Source organism: Zosterops lateralis, assembly GCF_965231275.1.
Source record: "Zosterops lateralis genome assembly, chromosome: 20".
NCBI lineage: Eukaryota > Metazoa > Chordata > Aves > Passeriformes > Zosteropidae > Zosterops > Zosterops lateralis.
In genome coordinates, this window is record NC_139780.1 from 367,424 (window position 1) to 389,847 (window position 22,424).

A 22,424-nucleotide genomic window follows, 5' to 3' on the forward strand; every position below is an offset into this window, starting at 1 on the left:
ACACTGACAACCACGCCACCATCACCCGCGTGTGCACCCCTATCACCCCCACATCCATCCCTGTCACTGCCCTCAGCACCCCACAGTCATACCCAGCTGTACCCCCTGCCACCCCACTGTCACCCCCCCCAGTGTCACCTCCCCTCACCCCCTCCTCTGTCACCTCTTCCTCACTGACCCCCCAGGGTCTCCTGCCATGTCCCTGCCTCGGGAGACCCTGCTGGGGATGAGCCCAGACCCCTCACACTCCGCCAGGACTCCTCATCCACCCCCTGGATTCCCTCATCCACCCCCTGAGCCCACCTCATCCCCCTCATCCACCCCCTGAGCCCACCTCATCCACCTCATCCATCCCCTGAGCCCACCTCATCCACCTCATCCACCCCCTGAGCCCACCTCATCCCCCTCATCCACCTCATCCACCTCCCGGGTCCCTTTGTCCATCCCTGGGCCCCCTCGAGCATCCTCTGCATCCTCCCTGGAGTGACCGTGGTACCCAAACCTGTCCCCCCGGGTCCCACCAGCCACCTCCCCCCAGGTGAGCGGCCCCTGGTCCCGGAGCGAGCCCTGGCTCCCTCAGGAATTGTTCTAAGGTCATGTTGGGTACGGGCGGCGCTCGCCTACCTGCGCACAGAGTGCCGCGGCCATGGCCGGCCGGACAGGGGAGCGCGGCCCTGGGGAAGGATGGGCGGCGGCGGGACGGGCGATGGCAGGAAAAGTGTCTGTGCCGGGGGAAACGCGCGGCGCAGCCCGCGCTGAGCTCACCGCCAGGTGCTTTTCGCAGGGGAACTTGTGCGACAAAAGGTCACGGTATTTGTCACCCGGGGTCCCCAGCCCGCCTGCCCCCCCAGCCCGGCCCGGCCCGGCCCCGGGGCTTCACCGCCCCCCGCGCCGGCAGCGGGCGCGTTCCCTGCGGGGAATTCACCGGGGACGGGGAAGTCCTGGCCCTGGAGCCGGGCGCGGTGACACAGCCCTGAGAGAGCGGCCAGGGCGACTCTCCTGGGAGAGCGCTGAGGACACGGGGCCGGAGAGGTGCGGGGCAAGGGAGGGCGCGGGGGGCCGGGGGGACCAGGGGACACGGGCCAGGCGAGGGGGCAGCGCTGCTCGGGCACCGTCAGGGCGGGGGGTTCCTGTCCGGGAACCGGGGCAGAGCATCCCTGCGTGTGTCCGCACCGGGAATGGAGCCGGGGCAGAGCATCCCTGAATGTGTCGGGCAGAGCATCCCTGCGTGTACCGGGAATGGAGCCGGGGCAGAGCATCCCTGAATGTGTCGGGCAGAATTATCCCCGCGTGTGTCCGCACCGGGAATGGCACAGGCACAGCTCCCCCGGGCTGGGCACCGCTCCACCCATCCCTGCGCTCCCACAGCCCTTTCCCAGCGCCAGCCGCACCGCTCTGGGAACGCCGGCCTGGAGAACGCGGTGATGTCAGTGAGGAAAAGCCCTGTCTGTCTGCGCTTCCTGAAGTGAGCCGTGCCCTGGGGCGGTGCCGGGCGGGATGTGCTGCTCCGAGGGGACGGGAAAGGCGCACCGCCGCGGGACGGGGCCGGGGGGCCGCTCCCAATGGAGGCGGGACGGACAGAACCCCCTGGAGATGCTCACGATAACCGTGAGAGGGGATGGGACCACCCGGGGCTGTTCCCAGCCCTGCTGCTGCCACAGCCCGGCTCCACCGCACGGCCCGAGGAGAGAACCCTGCTCCCCGCTCATGTCCCACCGCCAGAGCCGCTTCCTCCTGTTCCCTGCGACAGGTGACACATGTGGAAAACAAATTTCACTCTTAAAATTTTTTTGAAACCGGACAATATCCAGCACTGGGGCATTTTTGGTGATTGGCCAAAGAACACAGGGTTAACTTTGAACAATGTTCTCTATATATTGTTACATCACTGGAGGTTACATGCTTATCATGACTTTATTCAAACATTCTTGTGAGTGTTTGATGTTCCACGAACCCTTTTGTTTGGTTTTAAATTTGACTTGTCCGCGTGACATCCTGTAGATTAGGTCAATATGTTTTATTTGTTCTTGTGGTTCTATCCTGCTGTTTCACACTCTGTGATAAGGAGGAGTCAAGAAATTCTTCTGCGGGACTCTGATTTTTGGTCACTGTTATCACTTGGAGAGGCCAGTCCGCAGATGTGAGAAACAACAAAATTGTTTTACACCATCCTCTGAGTTAGTTACAAAAAAGCATTTTAACATTACATAGTCTCTATTTTAATATTTTGCTAAGGCTGATATATTTATCACGCTACTATTTATATAAACTATACAGTGCATACATAAACTGATAGATTATATTTTATTAACGAGCAGTTAAAAGGAATTATAAATTGTAACATATCAAAATAATTGTGATTAATAACAACATGCAAAAACCAATATAATAATAAATGCAAAAGCCAATATATTACTGTCATTTATAACACAAATGACAGATGACAGCTGATTTCCGAGCAACGCCCAGATCATCGCCGTGACCGGGATCCGGCTGCTCCTCCTGTGCTTTGTCATGGGAAGACCCCACAAAAACCCGCCCTGGGAGTGTTAACTCCGTTTCCTCTCGCTTCAGAAATGACGAGAGCAGGAACAGCTTTTCACGCCTTGACTGCGAAACTTTCTAGGTGGTTCTGGTGCAGTTTAGGGATTTTCTTAGGGATGGAATCACAGAAAATCCCAAGCTGGAATGGACCCACAGGGATCACCCAGCCCAGCCCCTGTCCCTGCCCAGACCCCCCAACAATCCCCCCCTGGGCACCCCTGGCAGTGCTGTCCAAAGGCTCCTGGAGCTCTGTGCCCATTCCCTGGGGAGCCTGGGCAGTGCCTGAACCCTCTGGGGGAAGAGCCTTTCCCTGCCCTGGCCCGGCTCCTGTCCCTGTCCCAGAGCAGAGGTTGGGGCTGTCTCACCGGCAGGCCCCGGTGAGGTTTGACCACGGTATTGCCCTATCTGGGCTGAACCAACCCGGTGCCCCCAGCCGCTCCTCCCTGGCCCCCTCCGTGCCCGTGCCCGCCCTGTGGACGCTCTAGGGGCTCCCCTCAGCACGGAGGGCCCGCTCCCTGCCCTGCCCGGCCCTGCCCGGCCCAGGCGGACCCGGTACCGGCGGCCCGGGGAAACCGACACCGCAAACCGCCGCACTGCGCATGCTCGGCTCGGATAGCCAGGCAGCGCTGTTTGCTCAACGGTTCTGACAGCGCCGCAGAGCAAACCAATCCCTGCCGCCTGCCGCGTGACTGGCAGGGCTGATAGCCAATCGTAGTGTGTACAGGGCACATGGCACCGCCCCCAGGTTGGCGTGCGCGCCAGCCAATCGCACAGCGAGTAGGCTGATTGGCAGAGCGCTGCGCCTGTCAAACGGAGCTGCGTCACGCCTGGGCGCTTTTAGGCCAACAGTCCATGCCGGAACCTCGGCCCCGCCCGCTGCGCTCGCGCCTGTTCTCGCCTATCAGCGGCCGTTTTTCCTGACGGGCGTGCGCCTCGCCCTATCAGCGGGCGGCACGGCCACGCCCCCCGGAGGCGGGCGGTGGGCGGAGCCCGGCGGCGGGCGCGGCCCGGGCGGGGTCGCAGCGATGGCGGAGAGTGACTGGGACACGGTTACGGTGCTGCGCAAGAAGGGCCCGAGCGCGGCCCAGGCCAAGTCCAAGCAGGTCGGTGCGGGGAGCGGCGGGGCCCGGGTGCGCGGCCGGGCGGGCGGGCGTGGGCCAGGCCTCCGCCCCCAACAGCGCCGCGCTCACCTTCGCTCTTTCCCCAGGCGATCTTGGCGGCCCAGCGGCGCGGCGAGGACGTGGAGACCTCCAAGAAGTGTGGGTATCCCGGGGTATCCCGGTCCGGTGTGAGGCGGGGGCCCGGGGTGGGGAGCGGGGGCGGGAGGCGGCACCGCCTGGCTGGGCCGAGGAGCCCCGGCTGGGCCAAGGAGCCGCCGGGATGGCGCCCCTGGAGCTGCCCCCGAGCTCCTGGTGGAGGCCCAGGGCAGAGCTCTCTGCCTGCCTTATGCGGAGATCTTTTAGGTTTTATGATCTTAAAACTTAAGCTCCCCGTTTTGCAGCTTATTTCTCTTATGAATTGCAGTGGCTGCCGATCTTCCTATGGTGATGGTCTTTAAAAAGTCCTTGTTTCCTCTCCGGCGTAAATTGCCGGGTTCTCCCACTGTAGGGAGGCAATTCTGATGGTTGGGAATAAATAGAGAGATGACCCTTGCAGCAGGTTAATCTGGTTTATTGGGACACCGAATGTAATATGAGAGAAAGGGTTCAAACTAGGGATTAAATACTATATCTAACATGAGAGAAAACAATGTGTTTTTGAAGCTCAGTCTTTCAGCAAAGCTAAGTACAGTTAGACTTTATTAATAAAAAGTATCAGAAAATTGCTTAAGAGCCACTTACTCGTGCTGCCTCATACCTGAGTGAGCATGATTCAAGTTCAGGTATTGACTTCTCTGTGCTGCAGCACAAAGGTGTGTCTGTAGCAAAGTTTGAGCATTAAATCCCCAAAGAAGAGCAAGGTTTGCCCTGTGTGGAGTGAAGTTGAGGTGTGAAGTAGGGAAAGGAAAGGTGTTTGTGTGGCCAGGTGTGCACAGCACCATGAACAGGGCTAAGGTAATGTTCCCTGATGATCAGGATCTGTGTGAGATCAATATTGATGTTGGTGTGTTGAAACCCTGACAGTTCCCTGGTATCCTGGGCAGCTGAGGGCTTGGAAAACATCCTTTCATACTTTTTGGCAGAGCTCTGAGCCTTATTTTGTTTGTCCTTGGTTGTTCTTTTGTTGCTGCTGCGAACGGCAGGGGCGGCGGGCCAGAACAAACAACACTTCATTACAAAGAACACAGCCAAGCTTGACCGGGAAACAGAGGAGCTGCACCATGACAGAGTTTCCCTGGAGGTGGGCAAAGTGATCCAGCAGGGCAGGCAGAGCAAGGGCCTCACACAGAAGGACCTGGCCACGGTGAGTGACCACCCCAGGGGAGGGTGGGCACCTGTTCCCTCCTGGGCACCTGCACTGGGCTGGTCTGATGGGCTGGAGGTTTGGGGAGTGCAGCATCTCTGGTGTCTGATGTCCTGGCAGCTTCTGGGAGAAGTTTAGAGGTTTGTCTGTGCAGCCCTTGAGCTGCAGGTTGGAGGCAGAGCCTCTCTGGCTGCTCCCTGCTCCTCCCAGCAGCTCATACCAACCCGAGACGTTTGTACCACCTGGGCTGAGCAATGTCAGCAACTCCCTGCTGTCAGAAGGAGCAGCAATCCCTGGTGTTCCTATTCCTCCTTAAAAGGAGGGAGGTCAAGGTCCATTTGGGATGGATGTTCCCAGTGCTGGACACTGCAGAGGGGGTGCTGATGGGATGGGGTCAGCCTGTGGGCAGCACTTTGTCATCTGTCCTGGGGAAATGAGGGGCCATTCCTTATCTGTGTGAATCCTGTGTGGGACTCATCCTCTCTTTTCAGAAAATCAATGAAAAACCACAAGTTATCGCCGACTACGAATCAGGACGAGCCATCCCCAACAACCAGGTCATGGGCAAGATCGAAAGAGCCATCGGTGAGTTAGGGGAGACTTCAGAAACACTGCAAATGTTTGGAAGGCTGGTTTGGGGGAAAGTATTTACCTTTTTCCTGTGAGGAATGTTGCTGGCTGGAGTTTATTGTGGGTGTGGTGCCATTTAGTCATGTTCTGATAACAGCTGGATCTGCTGACTGAACCAGGAGTTGTTGATCTTTGTCTGCACTTTCCTGCCTGCAGCTCTGCCCTGGGGTCCATCCCTATGTGCTTGCCCCCAAAATCTGAGATGCTGAGACCCATGGAAGCCTGATTGCACTTGGGGAAGGGTTTAGTGTTGGTTTTACTCTTCTGGGCTGGTTCAGGTCCCGTCTGATCAGTTTTTGTTTGAAGTTGGTTTGGTGCTCCTAGAAACTAAAGTCGGATTCTCTTGAACTCTGGTTTCCCTGCTCTCTTGATGTTCTCTTCCTTAAGGCTGAATTTGGTGGAACTAAAGTTATTTGGTGAATGATTGAGTGCTGATGGTGGTGGTCTCCTTTTGTCTTATTCCAGGACTCAAACTGCGTGGAAAGGACATTGGAAAACCTCTGGAAACTGGCCCCAAAGGGAAATGACAATAAAGCCTCGAAATTAGTTTGCTCAGACTGATCTGGTTCTCCTCAACCACTCTGCAAATTGCCAAGCTGAACAAGAGGGTTTCAGACTTGCTTTGGGGGGAAATCTGCTCAATCTGTACCTGCTGTAAAAAGGCAATCTTAAAGAAGCAATTTTCCTGATGTTTGTTTTTCCTTGCTCCTTTTCAGAGATTGAGGATCTAAACCCCAAGAAAAAAAAACAACCCAAACCCTGTCTCTGATTTGCCAGAAAACATGTGCATTGTGGTGTTGGCAGCAGCTGATGTTAAGGCACTTAGGGTGGCCTGAAATGTGATGATTTAATTGAAGCAATTTGGGGGATGGGTGAGATATACATAAATGATTTGGGAGAGTTGGGGCTCGATCAGAAATGATGACTCAGTCACTGTATCTCACTGAGTTCGGTTTGTTCTTTCCAGCCTGTTTTAAAGAGATCTATAATAAAGTTTGATACCCTTCAGTTGCCCAGGGGAGCTGCTGCATGTGACTGTTAGTGAATGTTGTGTCTGGGTGTGACTGGAGCTGCACCATATTTCCCTTCTGGGATTGTAATTAAAGAGACATTGGAGTCCTGGGATGAGGGTCAGTGCTACCACAGCCTTCCTGGCTGTGTCACCTCTCTCTGTGTCAGGGGTGGTGCAGCTTGGCCAGCAGCTGGGGATGGAATCAGTGCTGTGCAGGTGAGAGGAGGCTGTGGGGATCTGCAGGGCCAGGCAGGTACAGAGACATCAGGTGAAGCCTGAGCACTCCGTGCCCTTCCCCAGCTCTCAGCTCTGTTGGGCTCCCATTTCTGCAAGCAGAACACGAGTGTGGGGATGGTGCTGGGCGTGACTGAGGCATCACCTCAGGGGAGGGGACACAGCTGGGTGGGAGGGACACAGGCTCTGGTCACAATCTGGGAAAGCAGCATGTCTCCACCTGGACAGGGGGGCTGGGGGTAGCAAGATACTGGTGGGCTCCTCGTTGTGCAGGGTCTGAGCTGAGCTGGGCTGTGTGTGGGGCTGGGTTTGGAATTCACAGTGGTATGGTAAGAAAGCTGGGGGTGAGGGAGGGGTCCTGGGCTTGGGGTGCAGGGTGGGGCTCCAGGCCTTGAGGCAGGCCTGCACCCCAGGAACATTGTTGGCTTTCCCAGTGACATTTATCAAGTGCATTCACGAGGTGTGTGGGCAGCAGGTGGGCACCTTTACACCAGAGTAGGAGCTGGCTGCTGCCCTCAGGGTGCTGTGTGGTGCCCCTTCTGCTCTGCAGGGCCCTCCCACCCACCACTCACCTTGCCAAAACCAGCAGAGGCACTGAGCTTCCTCCCCCTGGGGCCCCCGTGCCTTGGGAGCTCTTGTGCCTTGTCCTGGGCAGGGGCAGTGGCTCACACCCTCTGCAGCACCCACTGCTCTTCCCAGCTCTGGGGGCCAGGACCCCACACTTCACCCCCCTTCCACATCCAGAACCCTTTTTGGATGAGGACAGCCACTGTAAGAACTCCCAGTCCTGCCCTGTACCAAAGCACGGGCACATTGCTGTCTTAGAAAGTTCATGTTACAAACAATAAAAACACTTTTCCCAAGCACTTGGAGGTAGTGGTGACAGTGGTGTGTCCCTGTGTGGGACAGGCTCCCCGGGCCCCAGGCTCCCCTGTTCCAGGGGCAGAGGGCAGGCAGCTGATGGAGTGTGGGTTCCTGTCGAGGGGCGCTCTGCCCGGGGACCAGAGAATTGCAGGCAATTCCTTCTTCTGGCTGCTGATTTCAAGACTCATCCCCCTCCCTTGGAGATATAATGACCTTGTCCTGCAGAGAAAAGTGAGTTGGGATTGGTAACAAATATGGGCTGCCTGCTGTGACACACCAGGATTTCCTCCAGCTGCAGCCAGGAACAATCCGTGCCTGCCCTGTGACCCCAGCAGAGGCACCAACCCCCAGAGTGCCCGGGGGGCTGCGGTTTGTTGTCAGAGTCCACGCTGGGCTGTTGCTCTGCTGCAGCTGTCACGGCACCAGAGCTGTCCAAGGGCCCTGCAGCTCAACCCACCCTGCACTGATTTCAGTGCTGGCTCAGTGAGGATGAGCCGGGTCTGCCAGAGCCCCTTCCCACCAGCCTGGGCTGGGAGCACACTCAGCTCTTTCCGGAGCAGCTCTCGGGCAGCAGCAGCACCTTTAGGTCAGTCCCGCAGCTCGGGGTCACTTGTTTGTCAACAGGCCGATAAGAGGCAGAGCCCTTTGCACCTCCCTGTCGCGTTGGCGGACGCGGGGTCAGGGAGGACCCGCTGGCATTTGCTGAGCTTTTAGGAAAATGCTATTTTGGCACAGCTGGGGTAATCGGGGAGGTCCTTCAGCCTGTCCTTACATCTCGGAAGGTGATATTGTCGAAGCCCGGGGGGCTGTTGCTCTCTGCCGGGGTCCCGCTCGCCAGCCGTCGTTGTTTCAGCCAGTACCAGCCCCCAGCGGCCCCCAGCGCCACGATGAGCAGGGCCAGGAGCAGCCCGAGCACCAGCTCCGCCACGAAACTGCCCGAGGGTTTCTCTGCAGGGGGAGGAGATGCTCAGGCTCGACCCTCCAGCCTCAGCCCGGCACCCCGGGCAGCTCTGGGTTCACCTTCCACAGCCAGAACTGCCCCCTCCCCTCCCTCCCCGTCCCCCCGCACCTGCCGCTGGACCCTCGGGGCTGGAGTGGCAGCCCACCCCGGCGCTGTACGCGATGTCATCCAGTGCCACCGTCCCCTCCATCGGCCACCTCCGCGTGGTGATCTCGAAGCTGATCTGCGGGGGAAGGCGTGTTCTCGGGGAGCTGATGCGCCCCCAGAGGCACCGCCCTTACCTGGCACTTACCTGGAACTCGGCGGGGCTCTGCACCGGCACCAGCGCGCCCCGCCAGCCCCGGCTGCGGTGCCCCGCCACGCTCCACACCGTGCGCTGCCCCGCCGCGCCCCGCAGGGCCACCCGCAGCTCCCCGCTGCCTGCAAGAATGGGGAACAGGGGGCCTGGCGTTACCGCTGTCCCCACCAGAGCCACCGAGCCCCCCCAGCCGCGCCATCCTCTCCCGGGACGGCCCCACCCGAGGGAACGGGCCATGGGCACTGCCCGGCTGGAGCTGGAGCAGAGTGTCCACGGTCCAGGGGTGGGGAGGACTGAGGACTGTACAGACTCCCATCTATGGGACCCGGGGCCGGCCCCTCCTCCCCGCCCCGCAGGGCTCACCGAGGTGCTCGGGGATGTCCATGTGGTACCAGAAGCGCAGGCAGGACTCGGTGGCCGCGGGCAGGGGGGGACTCTCCAGCAGGGCACTGGTGCCCCGGGCCCCCAGCACGCTGGTGTCGAAGTGCAGGTAGTGACCTGGGCAGGCAGGACAGAGCGCAGGGTGTCCCCCAGTCCTGCACCTATTTGTCCCACCCCACTTGTCCCACTCTTCCCCAAAATGCCCAGAGATGCCTGGAGGGCAACACAAACCAGCCCTGCCCCTCCCTGCCCCTCCCAGGCAAAGGCAGGACAGGGAGGCTGTGGGGCCCCACAGGGCAGACTGGACTGAGCCCACCCATCCCCAGCTCCTCTTCCCTGCCTCTGGCCATGCCAGGGATGGGCGTTTCCTACCATTCCTGGTGCCCAGGGTGTGATCCTGCTCAGGGCCAGGATACTTGGCCAGGGTGATTGCACTCTTCCAGCCCCAGGCAAAGCCGTGCAAACGGGGGTCAGAGGGGCTGCTCCAGCCACAAGTGTCCTGCTCGAAGTCACAGGAGGCTGGGAGGAAAGCAGGGCTGTGAGACACCCAGTGCCACCTGGCAAGGGCTGGGGCACCTGAGGGTACACACCACCCCCAGCTTTGGGCCAGGCCAAGCTCAGGGCAGGAACAGGTCTGTCCCCATCCCCATGGCCTACACGTCCCCACAGGATGTCCCATCCCCTGCTTTTGGCCCACAGTGCCCTGCTGGGTGGGGTCTCACCTGGCTCGGGGCAGGCTCCATCCAACACGTGCAGGTCGTCCAGGGCGATGTATCCGTGGTCACCTCCAGCTCCCTCTGCCTCAAACACCACCTGGGCAGGGGGACACGCTGAGCCTGGCAGCCCCCATGCCCCCCTCATCACCCCCAGCTGCCCCCAGCACCCTGCCCTGTCTCACCTGCCACTCGCCCTCGGGCTGGATGGTGACCTGGCTGCGGTGCCAGTTGCTCCCTTCCATGGTGCTGATGCTCAGAACCTTCCTCCTCTCCTTGATTTGCTCCACGAACACGCTGAGGGAGCCTGCCCAGGGCACCCAACATGGAGGAGGGGTCCAGGGTCCATGGTCCAGGTCCCTGTGGGGCCCTCACCCATCTGGAGGTGCCCCTCAGGGGTCCCAGGGCAGGTGGTGCTCACCTGGGGTCCCAGCACTCAGCTGGTACCAGAAGGTCAGACACTGGGCAGACACGGAGAGCTGGTAGGGCTGGGAGGTGAGGGCAGCCGTGTGCCCTGCAGGCAGGGAGGCTCTGCCCGTGTCCACCACCATGTAATGGCCTGGAGAGAGAAGCCCCAGTGCTGTGACCCCTACCCAGCCCTGCTGGGAGCACCAGGGGACAACTGGGGCTGGGTTTTCCCCCCAGGTCAAGGAGTCTCCCCAGTATGGGAACCCCCCCCGGGATTAGGGAGCCCTGGGGCTGGGAGACTCTGCGTTTGGGGAATTGCAGGGTTGGGAAGCCCTGTGCAGTATTGCCTTTTGCTCATCCTGGGGAGGGCACGGAGGGCAGGGCAGCCATGCCAACAGGGAGAGCAGGCAGGGCTGGGGTGGGGCACAGGCAGGACACTCAGAGCAGGCAGGGGGGACACTGAGTGCAGCAGGGAAGGAACAGGGCTGCCGTGGCCCCAAACCTGTGCTGGTGCCAGTGGTGTGGTCGGCCCCGGGGCCAGCGGTGGTGCCGGTGCTGTTGCTCTGTCGCTGCCAGGTGTCCTTTGTGCCGGCTGCCAGCCCACAGCCCTCTGCCTCGAAGGAGCAGGAGAGCTCGGCCCCGCAGGCTCCCGCTGTCTGCATGATGTCGTCCAGTCCCACATCCCCCAGGAAACCATCGTGCAGCACCTCGAAAGCCACCTGCCAGCAGAGAGGGTGTCAGACACCCCTGTGCCTTGCTGTGCCAGGGACATGGGGGCCTGTCCTCACCTGGTACCGCTGCTGGCCCGTGGCAGGCAGTGTTGTCCACGCCCGGTGCCAGATGCTGCCCTGGCTTCCCCGGCGGGTCCACAGCACCTCCTCCTCCCCTCCCTCCAGCCACAGCTTGAGGTTCAGGGTACCTGAGCAGAGGGGGGCATGGGGGCAGCCATCCCACAGCCCTTGGAGACCCCCCTGTCCTCAGAGTGGGGCTGGGGCAGCCCGGGGAGGGGGCCGTGGGGCACGTACCGATCTGCGGGCCGGCCAGGCGGTACCAGAAGGACAGACAGCGTGAGGCAGTGGCTGGTTCCTGCAGGGAGGTGAGGAGCAGGGCCCGCTGCCCGTGGCTCCATGGCACAGAGGGGTCCACGGATAAGAAGTAGCCTGGATGTTGGGGACAGGGTGGAGGGGTCATGAGGTCAGTGCTCTGCATCACCCACAGCCCAGATCCAGGTGCTCCCAGGCTGCCCTAGGTGAGCTTGCTCCACAGGCAGAGGGCTGCTGGGAGGGCACAGGGCAGATATTGGCCCTGGGGATTGAAGGCTTTGGGATGCCCCAGGCTCCTGGGTTCCCCAAAGAGCAACCAGGCCCTTACCTGAGCCAGTGGTGTGGTCAGAGCCCTGGCCTTGCCCCGTGCTGAGGACCCATTTGAAGTCACTGGAGAGATCCTGGTACCAGCCACACATGTCCCTCTCAAAGTTGCAGGACAGCTCTGGCCAGAGAGAGGTGATGGTGTGGAAGTGGAAAGGGGTAAAGCATCATAAAAGCAAACGGGTCCCCCAAAGGTCCCTTTCTCTCTGCTCCCCTGTGCCACTCCCCAGGTTTGCCCCATGCAGGGGTCCCACGCCAAGGCAGGGTATGTGCTTGCCCTGGCTCAGCCCTCTGCACCGTGGTCCTGCTCCTGGACAGAGCGACAGCCACCAGGCCATGGAAGGGGTGTCCTCCCTGCCCACACACCGCTGGCCATACCTGCAGCTGTGGGTGACGCTGCATCAACGTGGCACTGCTCGAATGTCACGTTGTCAACACTGACACTCGCCGAGCCCTGGAGATCCACCAGTGCCAGCAGCTCGACCTGGGGGCAGCAGCCATGAGCTCGGGGTGCCTGGCAGCACTGGCACTGCCCCCAAAAGCCCCCCAGGCTGGTCCCTGTGCCTCCAGCACACCTGGAAGGGCCGGCTTCTCTCTCCCAGCGGGACACGAACACGAGCCCCAGTTGTGCTGCTGCCGTGACCTTGTGTCTGCCAGGCCAGCTGAGTGGTGCCAGTGGTGGGGTCTGTGACACTGATGGCTAGGAAGCCTGGAACAAGAGGTAATGCAGAGGCTGTGGGCACCCAAAACCCGTGGCCCACTTTGTGGGAGCCCTCCATGGCACCAGCCCATGGTCACAGGGTGCAGGGATATGGACAGGGACAGACACCCCGGCTTCAGGATGATGTGATGGGGCAAATCAGGGTTGGGAGAGGCAGCAAATGCAGGTGGGTATGGGGGTCTGGGGCAAGAAGCAGGCAGGGCACCCCGGGGGTGGGCAGGAGGTTACCTTGAGGGTCACTGTGGATGTGGTAGCTCATCTCCATGGTGCAGGCAGGGCCAGAGGGGCCCAGTGGAGGTGATCGTGCTTTTGCAGGACCCACCATCTGTCCTTCTCCTGTCTCGAGGGCCAGGACAGTCCCTGGGCACAGAAACATTCTGTGAGGTGAGGACTGTGGTCCCACATCACTGGGAGCACCCCCAGCCCAGCATCCTGCCTGGACCCCACACACTGGGGGTCCCTGCTCGGGGGCTCCTGTGGTGCTGAGCACTGAAGAGCGTTGTCTAGGAGGTGAGAACAGCCTCACCTGTGATGAAGGTGTCAGATTCAGTGACTTTTTGCAGACCCCAGCGCAGCTGCCCCATGCTGATGTCGTGCCAGCCCCCAGCCCCTGACTCGAAGGCTGTTGTCCCTGCAAAGTCAAAGAATCCCAGACTGGTTTGGGTTGGAAGGACCTTAAATCTCATCTCATTCCACCCCTCTACCATGGGCAGGGGACACTTTTCGCAATCCCAGAGTGCTCCAAGCCCCATCCAGCCTGGCCTTGGACACTTCCAGGGATGGGGCAGCCACAGCTTCTCTGGGCTACCCAAAACTCCAGGCTCAGTCTTGCCAGGCCGTTTTTCTCCCAGGCCACTGTTCTCCCACGGGCTGTGCCAGCCCAGGAGCACCTGGTCCCCTCCCCTGCAGGGTCCTGGTGCAGGTTCCTGCCTTGGCTCTCACCACAGAGCTTCTCGTCGGAGCCATCAGTGCACGTGTCAGCGAAGTCACAGGCCAGCTCTGCAGCAATGCAGCCCCCACTGTCACAGGCCACCTCCTCTGCTGCACAGGGGCTGCCATCCCCCTGGCTCGGCAGCAGGGCCACGGGCTTGTCTGATGGGGAAACACCACGGGATGGAGAGCAGGGGTGAAAGCAACAGCATCAGTGTCAGCCCTTCAAACCTCTGTCCCTTGTCCCCCAGCATCACCCTGGCTCTCAATTTCCCCCATCCCAGCCCGTCCCAGCCCAGCCTAGATGCCACCAGCTGGAGGGGACCCAGGGCCTGGTAAGAGCTGCTTGAGTGACACATTTTGGCACACGGAGTGTCACTGCCATGGGACAAAGAGACCAGCACCCTAGGGCAAGTGTTTGCTGTGCTGCACCCAGGATGGTCCCTGTGATGAGCAGAGGGACAGGCAGACTGTGTGGGGGGTCCTTTGGGCACGGTGCCATGGGCACGAGACACCTGGGACAGCTGCCCACATTGGAACAGGGACCCTGCACACCAGCTCACCCTGCTCCTTCACACAGCCCGGGGACAGGATCAGGTCATCGATGGCCACGGTCCCCCCTCTGCCGGCTACTCCCTCGATCAGCACCTGCAGGAAAGCACCGTGTCAGCAGCCCTGCACATCATGGGGGGCATTAGGGTGACACCAGGGAGCCATGGGATGGAGGGAGCCAGAACCTGTCATGGACAGACACACATTCTCCCCAGGAGGGGATTCACTGGGAGCAGGGGCGAGGCTGTGGCTGACAGGGGTGTACAGTGCGGGCTGGCACGGCCATGGTGGGCTCAGGGGGTGGTAGTGTCACCCTGTACACAGCTGTGGTCCCTGACCCCGGGGCAGCCCAGCTCCCCTCGGCACAGCACCATTCCACCTTGAAGGGTTCGGTCACATTGAAGTCCACTCTCTCCCGGACCCAGCTGCTGCCCAGGTCTCCCATCCTCTCCCTCATCAGGCGCTTGGTGGAGCTGGTCACGTAGGAGATGCTGAGGTTGCTGGTGGCTGAGCCGTGGAGGTGGCAGTACAGCACGAGCTGGGGATGGGGAGGAGGGTGAGCCCTCAGGGCAAGGACACAGCCCCCACATCCCAGAGGGGCCGTGAAGAGTTCAGAGCTCCCAATAGGCACCAGAGATGCCACCAAACCACCCCCAAAAACCTGATGCCCATCCCCAGCAAGGGCCAATCACAGCCCCAGCCCCACATGAGGGTCCCCAGAGCTGGGAACCCCATCTCCCATCACCACTATGCCTACAGGAGTGACATGAGGCCCCAGCTGTGACTCACATAACAGGAGTTGGTGGCTTGGAAAGTTTGGCTGCTGAGCTGAGCTGCACCACCAGCCTGTGCAGTGGGGGCACGGCTCACATGGAGGAAAAAACCTGCAGGAGATGCTGGGGCTGAGTGGAGCCAGGCAGATGTGTGGGTGCAGGACACCCCTGGCACAGCCTTGAGCAGAGCCCAGGTGTGTGTCACCCCAGGGCACGTCCACCTGCACTGGGGCTCTGCACTGGGGCCCTGCCACGTACCAGCCCTGCTGTTGTTGCTGTGGTCCCGAGTGGGAATGCCATAGGAGGTGCCCAGGTTCAGGCTGGTGTTCCTGCCCCACACTGGTGCCCCGGCCACCACCTCCCAGCTGCAGAGATCATGGTCAAAGGAGCAGTGGGTGAAGTTCTCTGTGAGGAGAAGGGACAGCAGTTGACCCAGAGACTCTTGGACAATGCAGGTCCCGGGCCCCTGCAATGGGCTGGGCTGCTGCCACCCCTCTGCAAACCCTCAGTCACTTTGCCCTCCTGGTGTGGGGTGGATTTGGGGCGACTCCTGCCAGGCCAGAGCACAGCTTTGTCCCAGCAAGGCAGACCCTCAGCCCGCCCGCAGGGCTCCTCCCGGGGCCAGGGGTGCTCACTGCACTGAGCTGGGTCCTCGTCCCAGCCGTCCCCGCAGTCGTCGGTGCCGTCGCAGAGACGCCGCAGTGCCACGCAGGAGCCGCGCTGGCAGAGCCTCTCCTGGGCCCCACAGAGCTGCTGCCCCACCTCTGCGGGGGGAGAACACACGTCAGCAAGTGGCTGCTCCCACAGGGACACGGTGAGCACTCCCAGATTGTTCCCTGGGGTGGCTCAAGGTTTTCACTGCCCACCTCCTGCTCTGGCCAGGGCATGGTGCCCCAAGACACAGCAATGGGAGAGTCCCCTGCGTTTTGCACCCCACCCAGTTCCCCCAGGATCCCAGCTGACATCCCAGCAGATGTGCGACTCACTTGGTAAGCCACAGTTCCTGAACATGATGTCATCGAGTGCCACCTCTGCCCCACAGAGGGGTGGTTGTGTCAGGGAGAAGATGAGCTGTGGTGAGAGGATGGGGACGGCATGAGCTGCCCAGGCCAGGTCTCAGAACACGTCCCAGCTCCTCTGGTCCCAGATTATGGGGACAGTGTCTGTCTCAACCCAGGTACCAACCCTGTCTCACCTGGAACTGCCCCGTGACCCGGCCAGGGTAGGCAACCAGCTGGTGCCAGCCCTCCATGCTGCGCTCAGGGCTCTGCCACAGCCCCACCACGTCGTCCTTATGTGCCACAGCCAGGTGCAGCACCGGCTGCTCTGTCTGGTTCAGCCCTGAGGGAAGCCCCAAAAGTGTTCCTGGTATCCTGGGGTACCCAGAGGAATGTATAGAGCCCCACCAGCTTTGGGGGCTGGAGCTGGGACTCCCAGATCCCACCAGCTTTGTGTGTGGAGCATGGAAGAGGCAAACAGGATGGCAAAGACCCATCTCAAGGTGCAGGCAGCTCTCCCTGCCATAGGGGCAGATGGCCCCATCCCTCCCCACTGCCCCCCATCCTCACTGCCCAGTAGCCTCTGCCCACCTTGGGTGCTCTCACAGCTCCCGGAGAGGTGATACCAAGCTCTGATCTCACACGTGGCAGCTGCTTCCTGCATCTCTGGTGACATGAGCCAGGCTGTGGCCTCAGTCTTTTCTGGGGGGGACGTGGTCACCAAGAACCAGCCTGGAGAGGGCAGAGAGCAGAGTGGGGGCCGCAGCCTCATGGATTGGCATCAGAGCTGGGCCAGCACTAGTCCTGCCCCTCCATGGGTCTGCTCCATCCCCTGCACCCCACAAGGATGGGTGTTCTGGCACCCCAGCTCTGGGGCACCCATAGTCCAGTGGAGTGGAGCTGTGGGTGCCCAGAGCCTGCTCACCAAGCAGCCCCCACTTACCCACATCAGTGCCCGTGGTGTGGTCTGAGTGAGGCCCCACGCCCCACGCGGCCAGGCTGGCCCGGCCTCGCACCCATCCGTACGCCGAGGTGCCCACGTCCTGCCAGCCGCAGTCACTGTCCTCCAAGTCACAGGTGAAGGGGGTGCCCAGCACTGCTGAGTGCCGTAGGTACCCTGAGGTGGGCAGATGGGGTGTCAAGGCAGGTTTGGGGCCACCCTGGTGCCCCGTGCCCACCCCAGGGAACTGCACCCACCCCGGGGGGCTGCAGCTACCCAGGGAACCTGCACACAGCCTGGGATCCTGCAGCCACCTGGGAGACTCACCTGCACCCAGGTGACCTGTGCTCACCCTGGACACCTGCACAAGGGGCCTGTCCCTACCCCACAAATCTGCACCCACCCGTCCTGAGGGACCCTGAATCCACCCTGGGCACCAGCATCACCCCAGGGACCTGCACCCACAACACCCCCAGGAGCAGGGCCTGAGGGAGGGTCTGGGGAGTCCGGGCACCCACCGCACTGGTTTTCATCTGAGCAGTCACTGCAGTCACAGACAAAGTTGCAGAGCTGCTCAGCCGCGCTGCTGCAGCTGTTGACGACCACGGACCCACTGGGGAGGATGGTTCTGGCTATGGGAGAGACAGTGGGGCTGAAAACCCCGCAGGAAACCAGGCACGGTGCCCGCAGCAGGGGATGGAGGGCACAGGTGACCTGCAGGGGACATTTGCCGGGGCACCCCAGTCGGAGAGCTCGGTACCTGCCCCAGCAGGGTCCCAGTGGCACCTTCCCCTGGACGAGCCCCCACCCCTGTCACCGTCCACACCTCACACTGCCACCCCCCCCCATCAGCCCCGGGGCCTCAGAGCCGGCCCGGGCACTGACCGCGGTATCGTGACCATCCCAACCCCCTTTTGGGAAGAAACAGGAAAACCTGGGCGTTTTCTGTCCCGCGCTGAACAAAGCCATTGGTTATGCCCAGCCCGGGGCTGGGGGCTCCCACCCGCCCTCCCTGGGCACCCCGGGCTGGTTCACCAGCAGAGCCAGCGGGCTGGGCTGTCCCTGCCCCGGTCCCCGCGGAGGAGCAGAGTGGGGCAGCCAGCACGGAGACCCCTTCCCTCCCTCCAGAACCCCCCGGCCGTGCCGCAGAGCTCACCCAGCAGCACCAGGAGCGCCAGCACCGCCTGCCCGCCTGCAGCCATCCCGGGGACCGTGAAACGGAGCTGGGAGAGGCTCCACCGCGAGCCCCGGGCTGGAATGTGCTCCCCAGGACCTGCCTGCCTTGGACTTCAGCCCCGCTGTTATCGGCTCCCCGGCCGGGCAGAGGGTTTATGGCGACCCTGTCAGCAGCACAGCAGAGAGCTGGACTGGCTGCCCCAGGGAGACCTTCGGCTCTTCTTCAGCGCCTTTTCCACCCCGAACAGGACGGTGGGTGCCACTCTGACCGGACAGCACAGCCCGGTGGAGTGAGCCGGCTTGGTGAGGGATGAGGACACTGCTGGTCTCCCCTGTGGGGAAAGCTGGCACCGCTGCCAGGGACACGGGGTCTCTGCCAGGCCCTGTGCCTAAGGAGAGTGGGAGAGACTTTGGGTGCAGGGCTGGCAGTGGGCTGCACTCTGGCCAGAGAGAACACCTGAGCTGGGAGTCAGCAATATCTCCAATATTCCATCTTACCCCGTCCTCTGGCAGTGGGAAGCCTTTCCCTCTTGTCTTGTCACTCCAAGCTCTTGTCCCCAGTCCCTCTCTACCTCTCCCGGAGCCCCTTTAGGCAGTGGAAGGGGCTCTAAGGTCTCCCTGGAGCCTGAGGGCCCCAAAAGATGCCACTGGAGGAGCCAGCCTTCACCCTGCCTGCCCCACTCCGGCTGCAGGAGCATCTCAGCACCCAGCCCACGACTGCCACGGGGTGAAGGGCCACAGCCCGAGGGCCACAACCAGGTCATTCCTGGGGCAGAACATCCCTGGCAGAGCCCCAGCAAGGGCTGAGGAGCCTGGAAGAAGCACAGCTTGGCAGCTAGAGCCCCACATATCACCACCAGTGTTGCCTGGAAATGGCAATTACTGGTTTCCCCACCTGGGCAGGGGCAGCACGGGCTGCTACCCCACAGGACCCCCCTCAGCCCTGCTGCCGCAGCCTCTGTGCCCAGACAGGGGCCCCACTGAGCAGATCCCCCCACTGAGCCGACAGCCTTGGAAGGCAGATTGCACCCAGATTGCATCAGGAGCAGTAAAACACAGGCTCAGCTCCTTCCCCCAGTGCCAGCCAGCCCCAGTGGGACCAGCAGCCCCACATACCCCAGCCCAGGCATGCCGAAGAGCAGGAGCCCTGCCCAGGAACCTGCAACACCAAGCTGGCCACAGGCCAGGCACAGTAGCCACTGGCCTCCTGGGTGCCACGGGCAGAGCCTCTCCCACAGATCAGACCCCTCCCCTTGGCACTGGGGATGCTGGTGCTCCCAGGAGGAGACATGGGCACAGTGGGACAGATCAAACCTGGGGCAACGATGATGATCACAGGATAGTACAGAATGGGAGGAACAACAGGAGGTCACCCCATCCCACCTCTCTGCTCCTGAAGGCACAAGGTGGAGGCAGCAGCAGGATCACAGCCAAGCAAGAGCTGGGAGCACGGAGGGTCAGAGTCTGACAATGAAATGGGGCTGTGAGGCTCCTCCAGCCCCAGCCTCACGTGGGACAGTGACTGAGGCAGCCCAGCCTGCCCATCTCCCTGGAGCTCTCCGGCCACTGAAGCCTCCAGCAGCTTCTCCCAGTCTCCCCCTACTGCTCCTCACTGGAAGCACAAACAGGGAGAATCCCTGGGAAATTCAGAGGGACAGGAGCTGGTCCTGGGTGGCCGAAGGGATGAAGTGAGGGAGGATGCTCTTCCTCAGGGTGTGACCACCTACCAGAGTGGGAATGGGCATGCTCTTCCCAACCACGTTCCCAGGCAGCTCAGTTCCCTCCCGCAGGAGATGGGGCTGGTCTCTCCCCCAAGTCTACCCTGCCTTTCCCTCCCCAGCCTGGGCTTGGCTTTTCTCTCTCCTGCCTCAGCCCTTCCCAAGGCAAATCCCGACACGTGTCCTGCTGTTCCCATCCCTGCTCCCATGCCAGGTCCCCCTCAAGGGGTGGAAAACCTGGGGGGTCCCTTCCACTGTCAACAGACACAACCCAGAGCTGGGAAGGAGCAGCTGAGCCGTGAGCATGGCCACTGGAGCAGCTGTGCTCCCCCAACGACTTTAATTCTCACAGATACACATGGGATGAGCCCCTGGCACCAGGAGGCCGGGGCAGAGCCAGCACTGGCTTCACCAGCTTTGCCATGCCAGGGAGGTGGGAGCACCTGGCAAGGGAACAGTCCAGTGATGGTGGAGAACAGGCGAGTTCAAGACAGGAAAATGAGGAGAGGCTGGAGCACCGCTGAGCATGGGGAGCCTCTGCCACGGCCCCGGGACCCTGCACAGCTGTGCCAGCTCCGGGCTGGCACCACAGACAGGAGCAGTCAGTATCCTTCGTCCGCCCAGGTGATCTCGTAGTCAGGGTACTCGGCCCGCAGCTTCTCTGTGGTCACAGCGTGGTCAGCTCGTCCAAAGCCCTGCACAGGAAAGAGGGTTCCCAAGGAGAGCTGGTGGGTGGCCACGTGCAGGGAAGCCTGGCAAACCCCCAGGGCAGACCCCAGCAGCAGAGAGGCCGCAGAGCCTGTGCCAACCCCACTGTGGCCTGACTCCAGCTGAGGCTGCTGCAGCACCCAGGCAAGAGGACAGTGCCACCCTGAAACTGGGAGAACTGAGTGCACTGTGGCCCAGGGACCACCACCCTGCCCTGGTCCCAGGTGGGGTCTGCACTCAGCACCAGCACAGCCCTGGGCTGGGGTCAGCACCCAGGCACCCATCACACCAGTGATGTCCCCGAGGGTGCCTCCACCCACCCTGACAAGGCCCTACAGCACCTGATACTCCTGCAGGAATCCCCCTCAGGACACACAAAGTGGGGCCGCGGGTTTTGTGCAGCCCAATTCCCCCTGGCAGCACCGGCACTGGGCACAGTGGTACCGGGACCCCCGGGGGCTCTGGGGGTGTGGCAGCCCCACAGGGAGGTCCTGGGGGGTTCACGGGGTGTCCCCGCTCTGGCCGAGCACCGCTCACCCCAAAGGGCTCTGCGGAGTCCCCCCTCCCCGGGGCACTCGAGAAAGGCCCGGGAGCCCCGTCCACCCCCGAGGGGACGCGGGGCCGCCGTCAGCGGGACCCGCACCGAGAGGGGAGATGCCGCCGGGGTCCCCCCGCTTACCACCGAGTACCCGTAGACGTGGATCTTCCTCTCCTGGGGCCGGTGGGAGACGCGGCCGCCGCCCAAGCACTCGCAGCTCAGGCCGTGCCGCGCCAGCTCCTCCGCGGTGCGCTCGAACAGGTCAGCTGCAGGGAGGGATTGGGGGGACGCGGAGAGCCCCCGCCTCAGCCGCCGCCCCGTGAGGGGCCCGGCCCCGGTAACCCCCTGCCCGCCCCGGGGCCCGCGGCGCCTCCTGCGGCGCCCTGGGCCCGAGTCCCGCCCCGCACGCCCCTCACCGTGGTACTCGGCCCAGCCGTGGCCCCGCACGACGTCCTTGGCGGGCGCGCCGGCGCCGCTCACCCGCACCAGCACGTACTTGAAGACACCGTCGCCATCGATCTGCACGTCCGGCACCCGCGACAGCGCCTCGCCCGCCATCGCTGCCCGTGTTCCCGCCTCCTCCGCCCGGTGCCCAAACAGTGCCCGGCTCCTGCCCGCGTTCCCGCCTCCTTCGCCCCAACGTCCAACCAGCGCCCGGTGCCTGCCCGTGTTCCCGCCTCCTCTACCCAGTGCCCAACCAGTGCCCGGCGCCCTGCCCACCTCCTCCGCCTGGCGGCCAACCAGCGCCCGGCATCGCTGCCCGTGTTCCCGCCTCCTCCAACCAGTGCCCAACCAGTGCCCGGCTCCTCCTGCCCGTGTTCCCGCCTCCTCTGCCCAGTGCCCAACCAGCGCCCGGTGCCTGCCCGTGTTCCCGCCTCCTTCGCCCCAACGTCCAACCAGCTCCCGCGGGGCGAGGCCGCGCCCACAGGCAGCCGCTGTGGGGATGGCGGCCGGTCCGGATCCCGGTGCCGGCGGTGGGATCGGCCGCGGGGAGCAGGGCCGGGCAGGACGCCCGTGTGACGGGCCTTGGCTCTGCCTCCCTCTCCCTGATCCCCGCCGCGGTCCCTCCCCGCCCGCCCGCCCCCCGCGGATCCCTCACCGCTCCTCCCCTCCCCCGGCAGGGCCCAGGGACGCCCGGCCCGGCCTCGCTCCGTGCCCAGAGCGGACCCAGGGCATCCCAGGGCCCCTAGCAGCTGAGGCTTCCGCAGTGACTCGCCCAGGACACGCAGACACGGTGGGGACACGGTCCTGGCGCAGCCCAGGCCCAGGTGTGGCACTGCGGGCCCGCCGGCGCTGAGAGGCCTGTGGGCAAGCCGGGGCCTGGGGGCACCGCGGGGTTCTAAGGGCAGGCCGGGGCCTGGGGGCACCGCGGGGTTCTAAGGGCAGGCCGGGGCCTGGGGGCACCGCGGGGTTCTAAGGGCAGGCCGAGGCTCCGGGCCGGTGGGCAGGGGCTGGGAGGTGCCCGCTATGGCCAAGCACGGCTCACTCGAGGGGGCTTCGCGGGGGCTCGCCAGGCTCTGGGCTGCAGGGCAAACTCGGGGCTGTGCTCCCGTCA

At 62.6% G+C, this 22,424-nt stretch overlaps 3 protein-coding genes across 3 annotated transcripts; 1 reads left to right on the forward strand and 2 right to left on the reverse strand.

Annotated features, from left to right (window-relative positions):
- The first annotated feature begins 3,493 nt into the window (after positions 1-3,493).
- On the forward strand, positions 3,494-6,588 carry EDF1 (endothelial differentiation related factor 1). The gene is made up of 5 exons (XM_083875908.1): positions 3,494-3,647; positions 3,752-3,803; positions 4,787-4,947; positions 5,439-5,532; positions 6,043-6,588. The coding sequence occupies exons 1-5, from the start codon at positions 3,570-3,572 to the stop codon at positions 6,102-6,104; spliced, it is 447 nt and encodes a 148-aa protein (XP_083732034.1). The 5' UTR covers positions 3,494-3,569; the 3' UTR covers positions 6,105-6,588.
- A 1,110-nt stretch (positions 6,589-7,698) lies between these two features.
- Positions 7,699-17,931, reverse strand: MAMDC4 (MAM domain containing 4; the record flags this gene model as incomplete). Its single annotated transcript, XM_083876026.1, has 29 exons — positions 7,699-7,906; positions 8,460-8,635; positions 8,757-8,871; positions 8,941-9,068; positions 9,310-9,444; positions 9,700-9,846; positions 10,050-10,140; positions 10,226-10,347; positions 10,462-10,599; positions 10,951-11,167; positions 11,237-11,367; positions 11,474-11,608; positions 11,820-11,936; positions 12,194-12,299; positions 12,391-12,524; positions 12,765-12,896; positions 13,063-13,167; positions 13,479-13,628; positions 14,030-14,114; positions 14,398-14,556; positions 14,808-14,902; positions 15,050-15,196; positions 15,427-15,555; positions 15,778-15,862; positions 15,987-16,132; positions 16,396-16,521; positions 16,733-16,906; positions 17,248-17,361; positions 17,886-17,931. 29 exons carry the CDS (start codon positions 17,929-17,931, stop codon positions 7,865-7,867), a joined length of 3,627 nt encoding a protein of 1,208 aa, XP_083732152.1. The 3' UTR covers positions 7,699-7,864.
- A 1,995-nt stretch (positions 17,932-19,926) lies between these two features.
- Positions 19,927-21,440, reverse strand: PHPT1 (phosphohistidine phosphatase 1). Its single transcript, XM_083876017.1, has 3 exons — positions 21,286-21,440; positions 21,011-21,135; positions 19,927-20,318 (listed from the first exon to the last, which is right to left on the reverse strand). The coding sequence occupies exons 1-3, from the start codon at positions 21,425-21,427 to the stop codon at positions 20,226-20,228; spliced, it is 360 nt and encodes a 119-aa protein (XP_083732143.1). The 5' UTR covers positions 21,428-21,440; the 3' UTR covers positions 19,927-20,225.
- Between the last annotated feature and the right edge of the window lie 984 nt (positions 21,441-22,424).